The 19260-nt window shown below is 35.8% G+C and overlaps 3 protein-coding genes across 6 annotated transcripts; 1 reads left to right on the top strand and 2 right to left on the bottom strand.

The window, feature by feature from the left end:
* Window positions 1–936: 936 nt before the first annotated feature.
* Window positions 937–1935, bottom strand: LOC108201535 (cytosolic sulfotransferase 13). Its single transcript, XM_017369824.2, has one exon. The coding sequence runs from the start codon at window positions 1933–1935 to the stop codon at window positions 937–939; it is 999 nt and encodes a 332-aa protein (XP_017225313.1).
* A 4545-nt stretch (window positions 1936–6480) lies between these two features.
* Window positions 6481–8486, top strand: LOC108200766 (large ribosomal subunit protein eL42). The gene is made up of 4 exons (XM_017369014.2): window positions 6481–6639; window positions 7654–7833; window positions 8102–8176; window positions 8262–8486. Exons 1-4 carry the CDS (start codon window positions 6637–6639, stop codon window positions 8319–8321), a joined length of 318 nt encoding a protein of 105 aa, XP_017224503.1. The 5' UTR covers window positions 6481–6636; the 3' UTR covers window positions 8322–8486.
* A 1002-nt stretch (window positions 8487–9488) lies between these two features.
* Window positions 9489–12169, bottom strand: LOC108202421 (uncharacterized). 4 transcript variants are annotated; one of them, XM_064085565.1, is made up of 6 exons: window positions 11598–12169; window positions 11355–11495; window positions 10286–10333; window positions 10144–10191; window positions 10005–10052; window positions 9489–9909 (listed from the first exon to the last, which is right to left on the bottom strand). In XM_064085565.1, exons 1-6 carry the CDS (start codon window positions 12030–12032, stop codon window positions 9799–9801), a joined length of 831 nt encoding a protein of 276 aa, XP_063941635.1. In that variant the 5' UTR covers window positions 12033–12169; the 3' UTR covers window positions 9489–9798. The 4 variants fall into 4 exon arrangements, with proteins under 4 accessions (XP_063941635.1, XP_063941638.1, XP_063941637.1 ...); XM_064085568.1 differs by lacking the exon at window positions 10286–10333; XM_064085567.1 differs by lacking the exon at window positions 10144–10191.
* Between the last annotated feature and the right edge of the window lie 7091 nt (window positions 12170–19260).

Here is a 19260-nt window from a genome sequence, read left to right on the forward strand (position 1 = left end):
ACCCAACCGAGTCGAGTTTTAATTTTTTCTGACGAGCTGAGCCGAGCTTTTTTATCGAACCAAAATTGTGTTCGAGCTCGAGCTCGTTAACTCACGAGCCGAACACGAGTTTATTCGCGAACAAATACGAACTGAGTCGAGCCAGGATAAAAATAAGGTCAAACCGCTAGTTGACTCTTCAAATAGCTAACCAAATAAAATTATTTTATTTCGAAACTTTGGTTATTTCACTAGAATGTATATATGTTAACATCCATACGGTTGGATCGATAAAAAAAATATCCTAAAAATATTGCATTTTTTCGAGTTTTAACGAGCGGAACGAGTTTGAGCCGAGCTCGAGCCGAACGCACTAAAAACTCGGCTCGAGCTCGTTTTCTTAACGAACACATTTACGTGTTCGAGCTCGAGCTTGAGGTTTTAACGAGTCGAGCCGAGCTCAAACTGTTCACGAACAGCTCAGTTGGTGAACAACCTATGACCGACACAAAGTGCGACATAAACACAGTTATGTACTGGTGGCTGATTATAATAATACAATATAGAATTTTTTCAACTATATAAAATGTATTACTCCCTCCGTCGCCCTGAGTATACATTGGGAGACGGGAACGCGGCACAGACTTTAATGCTCCCGTAAAGTATAGTTTTTTAACTTATTTTTAAAATTTTTCTTCTCTGTATAAAAGTTTGAATGATATATTTTTATTCAGAAAAAGAAAATTTTAAAAATAAGTTACAGAACAATATTTTATAAGAGCATTGAAGTGCATGTCGGATAGTAAAAAAGAAACTTATAGAATTAAATGGGACGGAGGGAGTAAGACTGTTACATGGAATTTCAAACGTATTACTATGAAATGTATAAAGTGATAGGACCAAGTGTGGGCTTAATTAGTACCATTAAACAAACTACATGCTAATGTTATGGGATTATCATATAGATAACCCAAAAGCATGGAATTTTTCTTCTGTTATCTGGTCTAACTTAGAAGCCATATCAATGGTTAAACAATTTTTCCAGTCTCCAACTACACCTTTGCGGAAAAATGAACTGTTGCTTAAACCGCACACCAAATCTCCCGTGTTATTAACCTTTAGCCTACTCTGAGTATCGAAACTACACAAATTTATGATTTGATCAACTACACCTGATTTTTCATCCTCTTCAGAAATTGGTTTCCCAAGAAAATGAGCAAGTCGCTTGAGCTGAAACTGAGGCTCATTTTGCATCTCTTCATACCTCATAAATAACACCTTATGTGGCCTGTCCAAGCTCTCCTTCCAATATCCCGAGATTTGATCCCAAACTGGTCCGGCTCCACTAAATCCTTTGCAGTACAATTCAAAAGATTCCTCCAAGGAAATGTGCCATTGGTTCTTCTGGGCAAAGTGAAAGAGTGAAACAAAGTTGTCTTTGACGTCCCGGCAGAGGTAAACAATTTTGCAGCTCGACGGGCTATGATCATCAGTGATGGATTTCGGGAGGCTGACTAGAGGACAGTGAGTTGCGAGGATCCTAGTGGTTCTATCCGGGGAGTTGCAGACCGAGCCATATTCTGAGGGATTAATAAATTCTAGAAAAGGAACGAGCTGATGCGGAGTCTTGTTAAGCAAAGGATGATGAGGACTCTGAGGAGGGTGGGCTTCGCGGTTCATTAATGCGTAAATCAGAGCTTTCAACCAGGTGGTGCCTGATTTAGGGGCAGTCACAAGGAAGATATCATTTTCGCAGGGTTGAAAATGCTTCTGCATGTTAAAAATACCATGCAGAAGTGGAGGATTGTACCAAAATCCTTGGTACTGATATGATTCGAATTTCTCGATAACTCTCTCCTTTGGCAAGCCAGAAAGGAATTCGAGAAATTCTTGGTTGTAGAGTAGTGTCTCATCTTCAACTGGCTTATGAGGGAGTTGTGATGTTTTTGGCTCCATCAGTGTTCTTCTGATGGTCAGTGAGTCTGTATCTGACCTTCAGAGCAAGTTTATATTAACTTAAGACAGCATATTAATTAGTTAGACTCGCCGGCAGTCGGCCATTTTATATTATATTACATATCCGGCATCTGTACTTCTTGTTTGATACTATGATTTGCATATTGCTTACTCAATTGTCATACTCTTTATACATGGATCTGTGTATATACATGAGAGATATGAGCTATATTTTGCACTTATTAATTAATTATATTTAAAAACAACAAAATCTCCCATAATTTTAGATCTAACTTCTAAGTTGTGCGGGAAAAAATATTATTCAAAAATTAAGAAGAAAACAAAATAATTAATTGATTTGGGGCATTCCTGTTGGAAGTCCGAGGCTACTATCACAGAGAGGCTAGGGAGGAATAAGGTTAAGAGAGGGGTTAATATTTGTTGTGACGCTCCATGACTAATTTGAAACCTGAATTTCATGATAATCATATTTTAAATTTCGGAAATATGATCATATACGTCAATATTTATAAATATTTTGGGAGACAAGTTTTCCTATATTGTAGAGATCATCAAAGATTAAATGTTTTAAATATTTATGTTATATTAAGTACAGGAATAGTATATTGTAAACGAAATATTATTCATTCTGTTCTTAAGAATTTAATTATTGTTTAAAATATGTTAACAAGAAATTCTTTTAAATTAGTTGTTATTTCAAATAATTATTCTATAATAAGATAAAATTATATAAAGCGTGATTAGTGATATACTGTATTTCTAAAAACACCAGTAAATAAATTTACAAATATAATAAAATTAAATCTCTTACGAAAATTTCAAATTAATAATGTGTGTCAAGTTATCAGTTATATACTTATATCTTTTAACATATGCACATTTATTTCAGTTCGTACATTTTTTAAAAAGGGATTTTGTATGGTGTGCCGAAAGGCACACAATAGTCCCTAACTCTAATAAAAATAGCTCATTTTGATTGGTGGATGAACAATAAATGATAATGGCCCCCCTGCATTCACATCAACTCCACCGATCAAAATAAAAATAGTCCATTTTTATAGAATTTAGTGTTTATTGTATGCCCTTGGGCACACATTAGAAAGACCGTTTTAAAAAGGGAAAATCAATCTTTTTGTCACTCAACTATTTTTTTCTTTAGAAACCTACCACTGAACTAATGTTTTAATTTTTTTTATCACTAACGTTACTTTTGTATTGGATTGTACCACATTCCGTCAAGTTTGACCTCTGACCGTTAAATAAAGCGCCTACGTGGATTGTCTCGCTGATGTGTTATGCTGACGTGTCATATACATATATTAATAAGGGAAAATCATTTTTTTGTCACTCAACTATTTTTTCTTTAAAAACCTACCACTGAACTAATGTTTTAATTTTTTTATCGCTAGTGTGACTTTATATAGTCGGCAAGTATCTGTGCTATTTCATTGCTCCTGGCTGAGGTACTGATAAGAAACTGAAAGTAAAAGAGACAAATGAACTTCATAATATAACACCAAAAGCAATTATAGCAAATGAAATTATATAGTCTCATACTTTCATTTGCAATTTGATAACACAAGTCTCGTACCAAAAGAAATTACATAGTCTCACAGTAAATGAAATTACATAGTCTCACAATAAATGGCTAGTACTTAAGAGATGCAATCATCATATATTTCGCCACGCAAAATTAATTTTGTTGAGATGGTTGACTTGAATTCGCTTGTCTTTGTACCTCCTCTGTATCCTGATTTGGAGTGCATGGCTGTGAGCTAGTCAATCTAATTGTAGTTGTTGATGAGGACAAGTATGTATGTCCATCATCTCCAATTAGCACTCCCATACCAGCTGGTCGTCCACTAGTCTGAAGTTGAGTACTTGAGGCCTTCGGAGGTCTTCCCCTCCTTTTTTTTTGAGCTGAATAATTATTGAATAAGTTACAAGGCCAAAACAACCATCGGATAGTTAATCATACTACCATAAATTTGCCAAATCACCAGATCTTCTGCCAACTCTATTTTTATACAATTTTCCTTAGTCATATAAACTTATAGTTATCGATAGAGTTAATCAAGTATCTACCAGAAAGCTGTAGCATGCTAGAAAGTTCTGAAAACTAATCCCAGATTAAAATACAGATGATACATACAAGTACAAGGAAAGCTTCTAACAAGAAAAGTGCAGTACAAAGGATGTAAATATACCTTTTGCTGATCTGTTATATAACTGTATATGAGTATCCATCACCAAGATTAAGGTCATTTTTCAGCAGTTTGATAAACCACACCCAAGACTCTGTGCACTCAACTTCAACAACTGCCCATGCTATTGGAAACATCTGATTATTAGCATCCCTCCCTATAGCTGTCAGCAACTCACCCTTGACATAGCCTTTCAAAAAACAACCATCTAATCCTATTATTTTTCTGCAACCACTTAAAAATCCCTTTCTCAATGCTTCAAAACAGATGTACATTCTCTGAAATGTCGGATTCTCACACTCTTCGTTTACCTCTCCTTTAATAAACACAGAACTTCCAAGGTTTGTTCTCAGCACCTCAGCCCCATAATCCTATAATCTACCATAATGCTCTTTTAAAACAGACTCCAACTCAGACATAGCAATTTTTTTAGCCCACCAACACTGATTCAAAGTACATTGTATCTTGAACTTTGTAGTTATGGCTTCTGCAAACTCTTTAAGTTTCCATCTTGGGTTGCTTCTGATAGTACTCCCGAACTGCTTTGCTAACCAGTCAGCCTTAACCATTCTTTGCTTGCTTACAATGATACAATTGTGTTCTCTTTTATAGGTTTTAATTTGAAAAGCTTCATCATCCCGCATTCGACTAGCCCAAAGCTCCCACTTGCAGCCATCTCTACACTTAGCTTGCATTCTCTTGAAATCTGATCTCTTCAAATAAACTCTTCTTTGTTTAGCCACGCCATAATTTCTTATAGCATCTCTCGAATGCTCTCTTGAAGTGAAGATCATACCAGCCTCAAACTCAATATGCATTATAGGTGTATCTGGATTGAAGGTTGGATATTGTCTCACCTGTTTTTTCTTGCTACCTTTTTTCCTGAAATCTATGTTGTCAACTTCTTCGTAGTCACTAGAATCAGTAGATTGGAGGCTTGGCACATCAAATGAATCACTGTCCTCTTTCTCTTCTGAGTTTTTATCTACCTTGTCACATCCAATATCTTGATTATCATCAAACTTAGGAAATAAATTTCCCAACATTTCATACTCATGCTGCACAAGATTCCTCCATTCAGGCATTTCCCCAAAAAAATCATCATGCCCTGTAGTTCTCTCTGTCTCCTGCCTCTCTTGTCTCTCCTGTTGTTCTTCCACCACTTGATCCACTGTAACATTGTTAGTACCATTGCTAATGTGCATTTCAGTTAGATTACCATCCCTTAAAGGATCAATATTTCCTTTCCTTAACATTCTTTTCTTTTCTCTAATTTCCTCTAATTCTTCATCATAATCTGATTCTACATCATTATCATCACTCGATAAAAGTTCATCATCAGTACTACACTCACTGTCAACATCTTTTTCATGATCAAGATCATCTAATTCATTAACATCACCTACCTCATTCAGATCATGATGAGCACTAACATTGACATCTTTTTTCTTCTCTTCGGCACAATGATCAGCATATAGTGAAACAATACCATATTTAATTGCATCAAAACGCATCTCTTTAATCGACTCAAAATCCCACAACAATCTATAAGCTTCTTGACTAATGGTCAGAGGTTTCTTATAATAAACTTTAAGACCAGTTCCATATCCAACATCATATAAATAACCTAAGAAACGCTCTAACGACAAGTCACTAACATCAACCCCATAGATAGTAGCAGATTTACCTCCTTTGTAGTAGTATATTCCTTCTTTAGTTTTAAACTCACCCCCGTGATGTATCTCGAGCTTGACTGTATCCATTCAACCTACATAAAAATTAGTCAGCAATAATTAGAACAAATGAATATGATTCGATTACATGACATAGTAACGAGATAGTGTAAGTTTTTGTCTTAATCATACCTTGAATGCAAAGTTTAAAATAACCCTGTGATGTATCGTGATGATGAAACCCTCAGAAGCTTTCAGAAGAGGAAGGGTTTTGTTTGATCAGTAGAGGAAGGGTTTGGTTTGATCGGGGATATACGTTTTTGTATTTGTTATGTGTTTTTGGTTTTTCTTTTTACTTAATTACTCAGATTTTAAACATAAAACTTACATGTAAGCAGCCACGTGTCAAGAGAATGTCCAGCTGGGATGACTCTTAACGTCCGTTAATTATTTTTAACAGAGTACTTAGTTACTAATTAAATAATTAGTATAGTTCTAATTTTACGCGGTTTTATTGTTCGGTGGTAGGTTTCTAAAGAAAAAAATAGTTGAGTGACAAAAAAATTGATTTTCCCTTTTAAAAATTATTTTTTGGAAAGTTATTTTACTACGACAGTGTGGTCTCAAAATATAGGCCTTTTGCAATGGGCTGATCTCGGAGCCTAATATTTTGGACAACTAATACGGCCCAACAAAACTATAAACCCTAATCGATATATACATACTAACATTCTTCGTTACATTTTCTTGGCCGCATCTTCTTCTCATCTTTAGCTTGAAGATCTCTCAGCTGCCCTTCAGCCATGGTAATAATTCTTCAAACTCCATCTCTTATACATACATCTACTTGTATCCATATTCAAAAATAATTATTTGATCTTGTTTAACATTTTTGTCATTAAGTAATTTGTTATATGTTTGTGTTATTAAACTTCTTGATATTTGTGAAATTGAGTGTTTGAGAATGTGAATTGAATTGAATCTGATGTTTTTTTTACGTATGATTTTGATATGTTGATGTAGCTTGTTTGCATTTCTATTATGCTGAGATTATATATAGTGAAAAGGGTTTTACTGGTTATTTAGCTTATTTTGTAAATTGGGAGTTTGGACTGCTAGAGTTTTGTTTTCGTGATTATTATGCAAAATTGAGTTGGGAGATTGATTTTGGAGTTAATAGGTTGTTTGGTATGCTGCTTGTATTTTTTACGGAGTCTGGATTAGCTTTTGGATACTGCAGCTCGTGCAGGAAGTAGAGATATGATGTAATGATTGATGTTGGAAAATCTGGTTTCTTGTGAGTGTAGTAGTATCGTTTAGGATGTTAGAGCTAGTTTAGTTTGGATTTTAAGAATTAGATGATAGGTTTTGTTGAGGATTAAAATGTTGTTGATTTGAACAAAATGTTAATTTTTCTGTGAAGGATTTTATTCTAGATTGAAATCGGTATTCATATAAGTTTGTGAAGAAATATTTCCAAAAAAATGGTGTATAGCAAATTGACCAAAATTACTTGTTTTATTTTTTAAGATGTACGGGTCCTGCATTACTAGTAATTTGTATTTTGCAATTAATGTTTTTCATCATTTATTATGCTCTGTTTGCTGGTAATCCTGGTCTTTCTTTATTAGACTTAATTTTTGTATAAATCTCGTAGTGTCTGCACTGACCAATTGGGTGTGAATTAAAAAAATTTGTTGTGCACTTCAATAGTGAAATTTTAATACTCGGAGGAATGAAATTGACAACTAACTGGTGATGTTCTGGAGTGTAGGGGAAGGTATTTCTAGACTGAAATTATCGTGTTTTGATGTTTGTAGGTGAACGTGCCAAAGACAAAGAAGACCTATTGCAAGTCTAAGGAATGCAAGAAACATACGTTGCACAAGGTGACGCAGTATAAGAAAGGGAAGGACAGCTTAGCTGCCCAAGGAAAGAGACGTTATGATCGCAAGCAGTCTGGTTATGGTGGACAGACTAAGCCAGTTTTCCACAAGAAGGTAAGTATTAGTCTGATACTTAAGAAAATTGCTATGCATTATTTCTTTATTCTTGAAGGGGTTTATCTTCGATGAAATATTATGCCCATCCATTCTCTCATACTCTGTGTGGTTTGGAATTATAAAATTGTACATAGGACTGAAACTAAAAATATGAAGAAAAAAAATCCCTTGAATGAATGTCTTATGGGTAGTGAAATAAATCCAGGTTTCCAATTTTATAAGGCCTTCTCTTTTTTTACACTATATTACTTTGTTCCCTCGTCAGGCAAAGACTACTAAAAAGATTGTGCTGAGGCTGCAATGCCAGGGTTGCAAACATGTGTCACAGCATCCCATCAAGGTTAGTTCCCAGTTATCACATGCTGTACAGTTTCATTTCATATTGTATTCTTGCTTAGCTAAACTAAATTGTATTTGGAGTGCAGAGATGCAAGCATTTTGAGATTGGCGGAGACAAGAAGGGGAAGGGAACATCTCTGTTTTAGAAGATCTTTTCGTTACGAACTTTGTTTTGTCTATTTTACAGTCTTTTCAGACCTGACGTTAGTCTAAATATTTTCCCAGTTGCAAATTGCATTGTTTTCTTGTGACCTATTTTCATGTACTGTCTTTGTTTGTGATATGGAAAATCAGTTAGTATTAAATATTAATGTACTCTATATCTATATACATCATCATTAAACCATCTCGGTGAATGTAGATTATTTTATGTTACTGGAAATAATAGAGGTGTTGAATGTATGGATTCTTAATTGTCTATACAGTCCGAGGGAAGGTTGTTAAACTACATTCGCTGGTATGTATCAAGTATTAATGCACTACTGAAATATTAATAATAGAAGTATTATTGATACGGTATTTACATTTTGTAGTTGTCAGTTTGCTTTAATGCTGGTAACTAGAACAGCGATCTATTATGCCAAATCGAGCTTACACTGATACACATTGAAAAGTAGAAACTGGTAAAGCCAAGATGGCTGCAAGAGTATTTTGCTGAACCTGACGGTAGTCATAATGGTTAGTTATATTTCAAAACCTGATGGTGGTAGTCGTAATGGTAAGTTATATTTCAAAACCTGTATATTATTATTCTTTTCAAATTCCAAATGACTTATACTTGTTTTGTAAAATAACTATATTTGTGTTGTAAAATTTCAATGTTCAAGTAGCTGCTGAGCAAATATATATTCAATACATAATCAGATTAACTGCAATACATATGTTATACTCATCAACTATGTAATCGTATTGCAAGCCATAGTCTGTAGAAGGATATCACTAGAACCATTAGCAGGACGGATCTAGAAATTTGTGATTGTTGGGGCAATGGGATTGTAAGTAGATATATTTTGCAAAATGTAGGTAAAATACACTTCTCTCTTTGCCTCCATTGTAATTCCGTGTCTAGCTTACAGTTTGCTCAACCAACATGTAAACTTGGAACCAAACACTGTCAAGCTTAACAGTAAAACACATATAAAGCACATCCCTGATCTGAATTTTCTTAATTAATATTACAATTTATAACTCTATAATTTTAAATATTTGTAATACATATCAATGCAGCAGTCATATTGTTTTTGCCAGGAAATCTGATTCTTTTTCAAGTGGTGCAATAGCACTAGAATTCAAATAGGAGAGCACAAGAACAATTAAGCACAACTAAGTATTAAGATCATAGTAAGGTATTCGTAACAACAGAGTAAGATGCCACTTCTGATAATGATAATATAGCAGAGAGTCATTACGTCCCAGAAGTCCAGACTCCCATTATCCTCCCTGTCTAGTCTACGAAACAGATCTTTGTCGACATAGTAATTCTCTGGTAGTAAAATATATCGATAATAGTATATTATCTGACAAAAAAGAACCATTATAACTTAAAAAGTACTTCACTAGATTTATTTGGGATAACAGAAAATGTAAAACAAGGTACAGAAACATGAAGCTTTTGATCATGTGTCACATAATAGAACAGGAAGCCAAGGTAGAAGCTAAGTCTGCCATGTCCATTGCCATCTCAAATGCCTTGTATGCTGTCCTCAATGAGCTGTAGTCATCCCTTACCTGAAACTGTATAGCCATATATTACATGTGTCTAGGTTCTATATATTTTTGATGTTTATCTAAATAATTGTTCAAGCCAGGAAGGTCTAGAGCACACTTACACTAGCATTATTTCTGTTCATCGGAACCATGGAATTAGACGATGAAAACTGCTTGCAAGGGGAAAAATAATCAGTTAACTGTATATATCTGTTCATCAGAAATAATTGTTCAAGCCAGGAAGGTTTGGAGCACACTTACACTAGCATTATTTCTGTTCATCGGAACCATGGAATTAGACGATGAAAACTGCGTCCAGGGGGAAACATAATAATTAGTTTACTGTATATATCTGTTCATTGGAAATAATTGTTCAAGCCAAGAAGGTTTAGAGCACACTTACACTAGCATTATTTCTGTTCATCGTAACCATGGAATTAGAAGATGAAAACTGCGTGCAGGGGAAAACATAATCAGTTTACTGTATATATCGGGCAACTAGAAGATTTGTATTATGTTTATATCAATATCCTTTTTTTTTCTGCTAAATGATTACACACGCACACGTGGAGAGTCGAACTCCCGACCTCCTAAAGGGGGTACACGAGCTCTACCACCACACAAACACCTTGTTGGCTTATATCAATATCCTTATAGGCTGAAGATGATAAATTTTTTCCAAATTAATACTTATATATACGGTATCTTAGAGCAGGTTCAACAGTGTTATTTAGGAAGCACGGACACGGTAAAAAGGTTGCCGCATATGTGTTGGAGACCGCTGATATGGGACACGACACCGATACGGTTGAGTATGTATCCCATATGCCATGTGGTGTGTCAGAACGCAAATGCAGCTGAATGCGACCAAAACCTCTTTGCTAAAGATTGCTTGATTATATAAATATACGAGTGGACAATGAGTTCAAGAGTGAAATTGTTTAATATTCAACATATATAAAATATATATTTTACATTACTATTTTTTTTGTCGTGCCCCATATGCAAGACTCTTGGCTAATTGTCAATCCCTGTATATTGTGTTAGTGTCGCCGTACTGGAGTCTGTGCTTCCTAGAGTGATGTAATTGAAGTTTTGAATATAATATAAAAAATTATGTCCTAGCTAGTAATTTAGGACATATTTAACTAATTTCAACTTCAACAATGTGCATTGTCCTCAATATATATTTAAAAAGTTCTTTTTCATCATTAAAGAACAATATAAAGTAGAGAGAGACAAAGAGTGTGTATAATAATTTATTATAAAATATAGGATAGAACAATGAAAGAGGTGCCTTAAAAATAAGAGTCGAAAAAGGTTGTCCTACAATATAATATAAGACATAACCGGGACACTAATGTTGCATCAACTTTTTTTATGAAATGCCCTAAATTATAACTAAGTACATCGTATAAGGCATCTCTTGGATTTACACTTACATATAAACGATAAGAAGTCTGAGGACTTACATGAGCTGCACTTCTAGTCACGGGAACCATGGAATTAGATGATGAAAACCTGGCAGGATGGCCACGAGAAGGATACATGGCTCCTGCATTTGGTGCTCGAGGCCTATTCATTGAAGGACGTATTGTTTGACGTATCTTTGGCTGCATTAATTCATATATTGTGGTAGTACACCAGCAAATAATTGATAAACATATTTACATCAGGTGATTAATCAACATGAATAATTAACTTGTAAGTATTACCTGAAGGTGCTCTGCTAGGTGGCCTTGTTGACAGTTGTTGCAGATATACGAAGGACCTCCACGGCACATATTACACACTTGATAAACACCCGACAAAAAAATGTCACAACTAAAACAGAACGGCCTCCCACTTTTAATAATGTAGTACAGAGTCATCACCTCCCAAAAATCTAAACCTCGATTGCCATCTCCGTCTAACATCATAAACAAGTTTCGGCCTGCATAGTACTCCAAACCTTCCGAAACCAAGAAAAACTTGAACTCAGAATAATCAACACTCTTGTTTCCATCTCTGTCCATAGCATTAAAGAACTGTTGTGCCATGTTTTTAACTTGTCTTGGCGCAGCCTGGTATTGAGTGATTACGAATTGCCTAAGGTTAGCCATTGTAGTGTCCGGGTTGGACCTCGGCCTCGACCTATCAATAAAATTCATGGTGATCACTAACTAGCTTTTCGATCAATCTGTTAGTGAGAGCTAGCTGATAGGTTTTTGAAAGCTAGATGCAATGACATATTGTAGTAGTAGTAGACTTTTGAGTATGCTTGCTTAGCTAAACACACAACTACATACTATATATAGTGTCCACCATGTATATTACTATAACTTAGCTGGCTCAACCTTATAAATGTACAGATTTAAGTCAATGAATAACGTTTGACCCCGAGCCATGATGAACAGTGATGTAAGTGCCGGCCTTTTCTAAATTATTTTATTGATTTTTGAATTATATTTTATTTTAGTTACCGTGTTGGTATCTCTAATCTGTTGTCAACTTGAAGAGTCAGCTCTTGCACGCAGTTGAGCTGACATTCTCTTTGTTCTTGGTATAATCACATTGGAGATCTTAATTAGTTTTGGCAAAACAAGCTTTTGATCATGGCTAATATAGTAATCATCCTCACCAATTAAGTTAAATCATGTAGCTCCCAAGTTGCTTTCTTAATTAACTAACTCATCGCATTATACTAATCAAGAACCAACTTTCAATTGTCTATTTCAAGTGTGTCCATGATCACTTGGTGTTCACACTTAACAACAAGAGGTTTGCATTTTTTTTTTCAGTCTTGATCTACACAACTTAAATTTGGTTTTTGTATTAATGTTTCTGAGAAGTAATTACAGTTACGACCCAAATTGTATACATCCAGCAAACAATAATGCTGTTATAGTATCGTTGCATGTGACAGACAAGAGCCATTACAATTTTGGAAGACTTGGCAAGTTTTATTATGTTAACATAAGCACTAAAAATTAGTAGCAGGAAGGATTCTACAATTTGAGAATCTACGTAGTTTCAGTCACATAATAGAACATGAAGCAACGCCGACTGCTAGGTTTCCTATGCCCAATCCCACCTCAAGTGCCCTGTAAGCCCTCCTTAACGAGCTCTTTTTATCCTTTCCCTGCAATAACATGTGTATATGCATCTATCTCTGTTATCAAATATCTTAACATCCTAAATCAAGATCATTACAGAAAGATCGGAAGATTTAGAACATACATTTGTACTCACAGGAACAGGAACCATGTTATAATTTGATGAAGGCTGTGAAGGATCAATGCTACCAGAAGCATACATTGTCATTGCATTTGTGTTTGATGTTTGAGACCTCTGCATTGAAGGACCCCTCATTGGCTGCATACATTCACATAAAAAAATGAACAATCAAATTAAAATTTTAAATTTATAGGCATAATTGTTGTAGGTAATTTATTAGCTGACCAGCTTGTAGTATGTTCATATATACAGATGTCTGTTCTGATAAGTATATAAGATATATAAAAGATATAGAAAATACACGAAATGAAGTGAAGAATGATTTTTGTACGATATTCTAATTATTCTCGGTCTAAAACGTGTTTTTCACAGAGATTTATACAATAACAGACCTGAGCCACAGCATACGTTTGAGATCTTTGCATTGAAGGACCTCCCATTGGCTGCATTAATATCGAAAAAATTAATTAGGCACTTAGTCATTAGGCAATTAATTTTAGACATGAGAAGCATGCTAAACAACTATTTCATATATGTAAGTAGTATTTAAATAACCGTTATATATACAGATTGTTGCTCTACTATACAAACTACTAAGTACAAACCAATGTTTTTAAGAGGATGGGGAGGTGTGTAGGCTCTGAGCATGGACCCGAGGTAAAGTGAAGTAGCGGCTCTTGAGCTTGTCTCACTACGGGAAAACAGGTCAAAACCGACCGTCAGAATCGGTCGGTTATGAACAATATCGGTCGGTTATGAGCCTAAAACCGACCGATATGGCTGGTCGGTTAAAACCTGGTCGGTTACGCGAATTGGTCGGCTTTAACCCTTAAAACCGACCAAGTGTGTGGTCGGTTATGTGCCTTTTTGTTCCCAGAAAAGTGGCCCCACTTGATGCCACCTGTCACCACGTGTCAACACGTGTCACACCACGTCAGAAGCGACTAGTAAAACCGACCGACTTAAGTGGTCGGTTTTGTGCTTTTTATCTGGGTTGACTTTGACACAAAACCGACCGCAGTCAACCTTCTGCCACGGTCGGTTATGTGCGGTCGGTTATGAGTCGGTCGGGTTTGTTGCAGAAGGCCACCCTGATTCACATAACCGACCGTCTCATAACCGACCGACTCTTGATGAATGCGGTCGGTTTTCTGGGTTTTATGTGATGAGCACGGTCGGTTATAGTTGAATGCGGTCGGTTTTCTGGCATCAATATGGTAAAAAGTGGTCGGTTTTGGGACCATTCGGTCGGTTTTACTGGGTGAATTTTTAAAAAAATTGCAGCAGAATCTGCAGTTTCCAATCAATTCCCTGTACCAAAATCATACCAACCAAACAATCAAACCAAGCATCCTAAACAACCAAACATTACAAAATACCAACAACAAAATTAAACGAAACAATTCTAATTAAACCAAATCCAAACATTCTAATTACAAATCCAAATCCAAACAATTCAAAATCCAAACATACTAATTACAAATTCAAATCCAAACATTCAAACAATTCAAAACCCAAACATTCACAATCCAAATCCAACCACTGTCTTAATATATACCATCCGTTAAAATTAAAATATAAATTACACTAATCGGTCAATGAAACATCGGATGATTCACCACCGCCGTCGCCACCATCTTCGCCACCGCCTTCACCACCGCCTTCCCCGCCGTCTTCGCCACCGGCTTCGCCTTCACCCTCATCATCCGTGTTTTCATCCGTCTCCTCATCCACATCCGTGTAATCTTTCTCTCCCTCTTGCGCAGTTGCCTACAAAAACATGTCAAACAATTAGAAATCCATTCATTTTTACATATCAACCAAAAACAAAAAACAAAGCATAAGTATATTACCATTTGAGCACGAGCATCCATTTTTTGGAGGACATCCTCGAGCAATGTCCCTACAATGTGCACAATCTCGCCGCCGAGAAGGCTATTCCATTCAGCCCTCCGAGCCGGGTCAGCGGCTGGATCGGATGCCTCGAGGGCTGTGCGTGCAAATGTTGTTATCTCCTCATCCGATAGGCGACGAGCAAATTGGAGAGGATTGGCACGGGTTTCATTGAGCACATTGCGGACAATCGGGAGGAAGATGGAATCGGGAACCACCGGATTTTGTGTTGGAGCGGATGAGGATGAGCCGGCGCCGCCACGGGTGGAATCCCTATAGCGAGTGGCTAGTGTTGGGATCAAATCACTAGCTCGAGCTTTAGGGAACCCCACAACGTAATTCTTTTTTGGCCTCTCGCCTTGGGGAACCTCCATTGCTTCCATCCACCAATCCCAAGGCTCATCCCGCTCCCCCGCTTGAGTAACCTCCACCGGCATACGATCAAGAATGGAGGCATATCGTTCCTACACATTTTTCACAATTAATTAGCATTCATAGTTATGATATAAACAATTAATTAAAGTGCTAAAATTAGAAGATATAAGCATTAATTAAACATATAAACATATTGACGTATTCATGGTTATCACAATTAATTAAAATGCTAAAATTAGAAGATTACCGCAATGCGCATAGCGGCGGGGGTAGTATATATTCGGCTCTCGGGAGTGGAGCCGATCCTAGTGTGGCATTCATCCCACACCTCAAGCTTCGTCGGACTTTTAGACAATTTCTTTTTCATGTTCTTGAATTATACCACAAAATAACTTATATTAGCATTAGCATTTGCATTATTATATTATATATTATATAATTATAAGGTAAAAACAAAATGTATGTGTGTGTGTTTGCATATTAAAAATAGTATTACCTCGCGCACACGGTTGAAAGAGCGAGCACCCGCGCTATGCAACCTTTCCACGTGTTGCCGATTAGCAGCTCCAACTTCCGACCTATGCAAATGGCCTTCATCCGTGTCCCAATACTTGAGAAGATCTTTCCAAAAAATGATATTCCAATATTCCGGTTTCAAAGCCAACTTCGAAACCCCTTCCTCCCTTGACTTCCTCTCGATCCTCCTCTTCAATTCATTCATGGTCCTTTTGATTGTGACCTTTATGTGATCTTCAATGATAGCTTTGGCTTTTGAACGGCTTTGACCTTTCAATTGCCTATAATATTTCTACATAATATCAACAAGTACAAGGATTAAAATTGAATAATCACACCAATTACCAACAAAATCAAAAACATATTATATTAAAAAAAAATCTACTTACTAGAAACTCCTCAACCCTTAGACCGAGCCACTTTGGGTAAGCCGCGTCTATGTCACTAAACGTGTATTTACCCAAAGGCCATCTTGCCCGAATAATCGCAAGCAAAGTCTTTTTTGCCTCATTATCTTCAATACTATATAAGAACATTATAAATATAAACTCGTGAACAAATTATTAATAACTAACGCACACTATATATATTAATCATTACAAATCACTACAAAACACTACATATAAAAAAATATACTTACTGTCCATCGGAGATATTGATCCGTCGAGGTCTTGTTGGTATCTTAGCTCCAAAAATGCCGCATGAATGTGACCGCGGCATCCTCACTCTTCTCACCGGTTCCTCCTCCGCCTCCGCCTCCCTTGGGTTTTGGTCCGATTCGGTATCCGAATCTGTTGGCTCGTCACGCAACACCGTCTTTTCTTTCCCCTTGCCTTTTCCCTTCGCACGCCTTTTGTTTGTACTACTACCGACACTCTTTCCCTTGCCTTTGTTGGTGTCCTTGTCCGTTGCTTTCCTTTTTCTTGCCATGATATATATCGTCATTGAAATCATGACGATAATCATCACCCAACCAAAGAGCCCCTACAATACAATTCATTAAAATTAAAATCAAGTTAAATCCAAAACTCAAAAACATACACACTTAAACACTTATCCCCTTAACACAAACACAAACACACTTAAACACTTATCCCCTTAACACAAACACAAACACATACACGCTTACTTTATTCATATTTAAAGTAATATACAAACTATACATATACAAAATATACATACTAATTTGTATAATTATACAATTAGTATGTGTTTTGCTCAACCAAACATATACAAACACATACAAACATACAAATGATGGGCCTAAGAAAACAAAAACTATACAAATTGAAAATTTAAGAAAAATTTCACCCCACTTATAACCGACGGACAAATTGCATATAACCGACGGACAAATTGCATGCAAAATTTTTCATACACGTATATACTAATTAACACAAACTTATACTCTTACAAACATACGCAAATACATACCCATAGATGAAATTCCCAGAAATTAACACAAATACAAACAAATATATGCAGATACACAACACACCAACATATACACATACAAACTAAACTAAACTAAATTGAAAAAATGAAATAGAGCCCAAACTAAACGAATCGAGCATACCGAATCATCCGAACCCAAACCGAAAAGCGAAGGGGCTTTCTTCTTCCGAGGAAACCGAACCCTCCTCTGTGAACCGAGTACAAATTCGCATAGAGAATCGAGCGCAACCATAATCACGAGCAAGTTGAGAAAGAGGGAGTTGAGAGCGAGAGAGATGAAAGATTGAATTGCCATTTGAGAGAAGGAGTTTACAGCAAGAGAGATTAGACAGCGAGAGAGATTTGAGAGCGAGAGAGATTTGAGTTCAGAGAGGGGAGTTCAGAGGGCGAGAGAGATGAGAGTTGAGAGAAAGATAAAAGGAAAAGAAATAAAACGGCTGTTTTTTTTATATATACAGAGCTTAAAACCGACCGACGGAGCGGTCGGTTATGGCGTTGGGTCCGGTGAAACGACGTCGTTTCACTAAGGCGCGTGTTTTAATTTTTCGTGAAAAATTAGGCGCAAAAAAAAATCGGTCGGTTTTATAGTACGTCGGTCGGTTTTAAGGAACCCTAAATTGAAAAAATGGCCAAATTATATTATTTAATTAAATAAAAACCATACCTTTTAATATTTTAATATTAAAAATAGTTAGATAATATTATATTAATAGCTAGTATTATTTAATAATATTTTAATTTTAAATCAAAAGTAATATTACTATATTAGCAACTAATATATTTATTATATTCATAAACTCTATAATTATTCATATTTAAGGTAATATAATATTTTAATTGGTATATTTATCGTATATACTTCGATTAAGAAATATATATAAGGATTAATCGTATTTCAAAAATCGAATCAATGTCCGACCTTGCAGTGGAGTAATCGGGGATTACTCAGTTAAATCGGCGATTATTAATTAGAACACTGCTTATGACATATATCAGTTATAAGAATGTACATGCAATGATCGGAATAATCTTAAATTTTTGGCACGTGAAGTTAGGAAAAAAAAGTTAAAATAATATATATTAAAAATGAGCCAATAATATATAGACACAGGATAGTGACTAGTACTGAGTCAGCCTACGATCTGCTTTGAATACCGTCAAAGGGGACAGGATGAACGACGTTTACTTATCACCGTGAGCAAAGGAGGAAACAAGAGTTAGGTTTCACACCTTCCTCTCCGGACACTTCACTTGTAACCATCCGTGTATGTAAGATTGAAGAGATAGCTATGACTGTATATATATTTATATTACGAATATATTTTATATAAATATTACATGTAAAATATTATGTAAAATAATATATATATATATACATATTTATATAATATATATATATTTGTTTATATATTATAATTTATATGTCTATATAATAAATAATATGTAGACTTTGACTGACTTTTAGTTAAAACCGACCGAAGTCAAAGGGGCCAGTGGTCGGTTTTCTGGGCAGACGGTCGGTTTTAATTGAATCCGGTCGGTTTTCAGGAAAAAAGTGGTCGGTTTTACATGAACACGGTCGGTTTTTTGGTAAAGTTATATTATTATAATTTATATATAGATAACAAATAATATACAGAGGCTTTGACTGACTTTTAAGTAAAACCGACCGATGTCAAATCCTGCAACGGTCGGTTATATGTGGTCGGTTTTGACACGGTCGGTTTTGTGGCAGTACGCTATCCTGGATTTTATAACCGACCGGCTTATAACCGACCGTGCCTATATGAATGCGGTCGGTTTTCTGGAAAATGGGGGTCGGTTTTATATGAATGCGGTCGGTTTTCTGGTAGTTTAATGGTCAAAACCGGTCGGTTATGTTGTTTGACGGTCGGTTTTCTGGGCAAAAATTGAAAAAAAAAC

Source organism: Daucus carota, chromosome 9 (genome assembly GCF_001625215.2).
Source record: "Daucus carota subsp. sativus chromosome 9, DH1 v3.0, whole genome shotgun sequence".
In the NCBI taxonomy this organism is placed as follows: domain Eukaryota; kingdom Viridiplantae; phylum Streptophyta; class Magnoliopsida; order Apiales; family Apiaceae; genus Daucus; species Daucus carota.

Coding starts and splice junctions, on each gene's coding strand:
- LOC108200766 (XM_017369014.2), top strand. Junction 7,834..8,101: donor AGCCAGTTTTCCACAAGAAG/GTAAGTATTAGT, acceptor TTCCCTCGTCAG/GCAAAGACTACTAAAAAGAT. Junction 8,177..8,261: donor TGTCACAGCATCCCATCAAG/GTTAGTTCCCAG, acceptor TTTGGAGTGCAG/AGATGCAAGCATTTTGAGAT.
- LOC108201535 (XM_017369824.2), bottom strand. CDS start 1,935: ATGGAGCCAAAAACATCACAACTCCCTCATAAGCCAGTTGAAGATGAG.
- LOC108202421 (XM_064085565.1), bottom strand. CDS start 12,032: ATGAATTTTATTGATAGGTCGAGGCCGAGGTCCAACCCGGACACTACA. Junction 10,334..11,354: donor TGACTAGAAGTGCAGCTCAT/GTAAGTCCTCAG, acceptor CCCTGCACGCAG/TTTTCATCTTCTAATTCCAT. Junction 9,910..10,004: donor TGAACAGAAATAATGCTAGT/GTAAGTGTGCTC, acceptor ATGGCTATACAG/TTTCAGGTAAGGGATGACTA.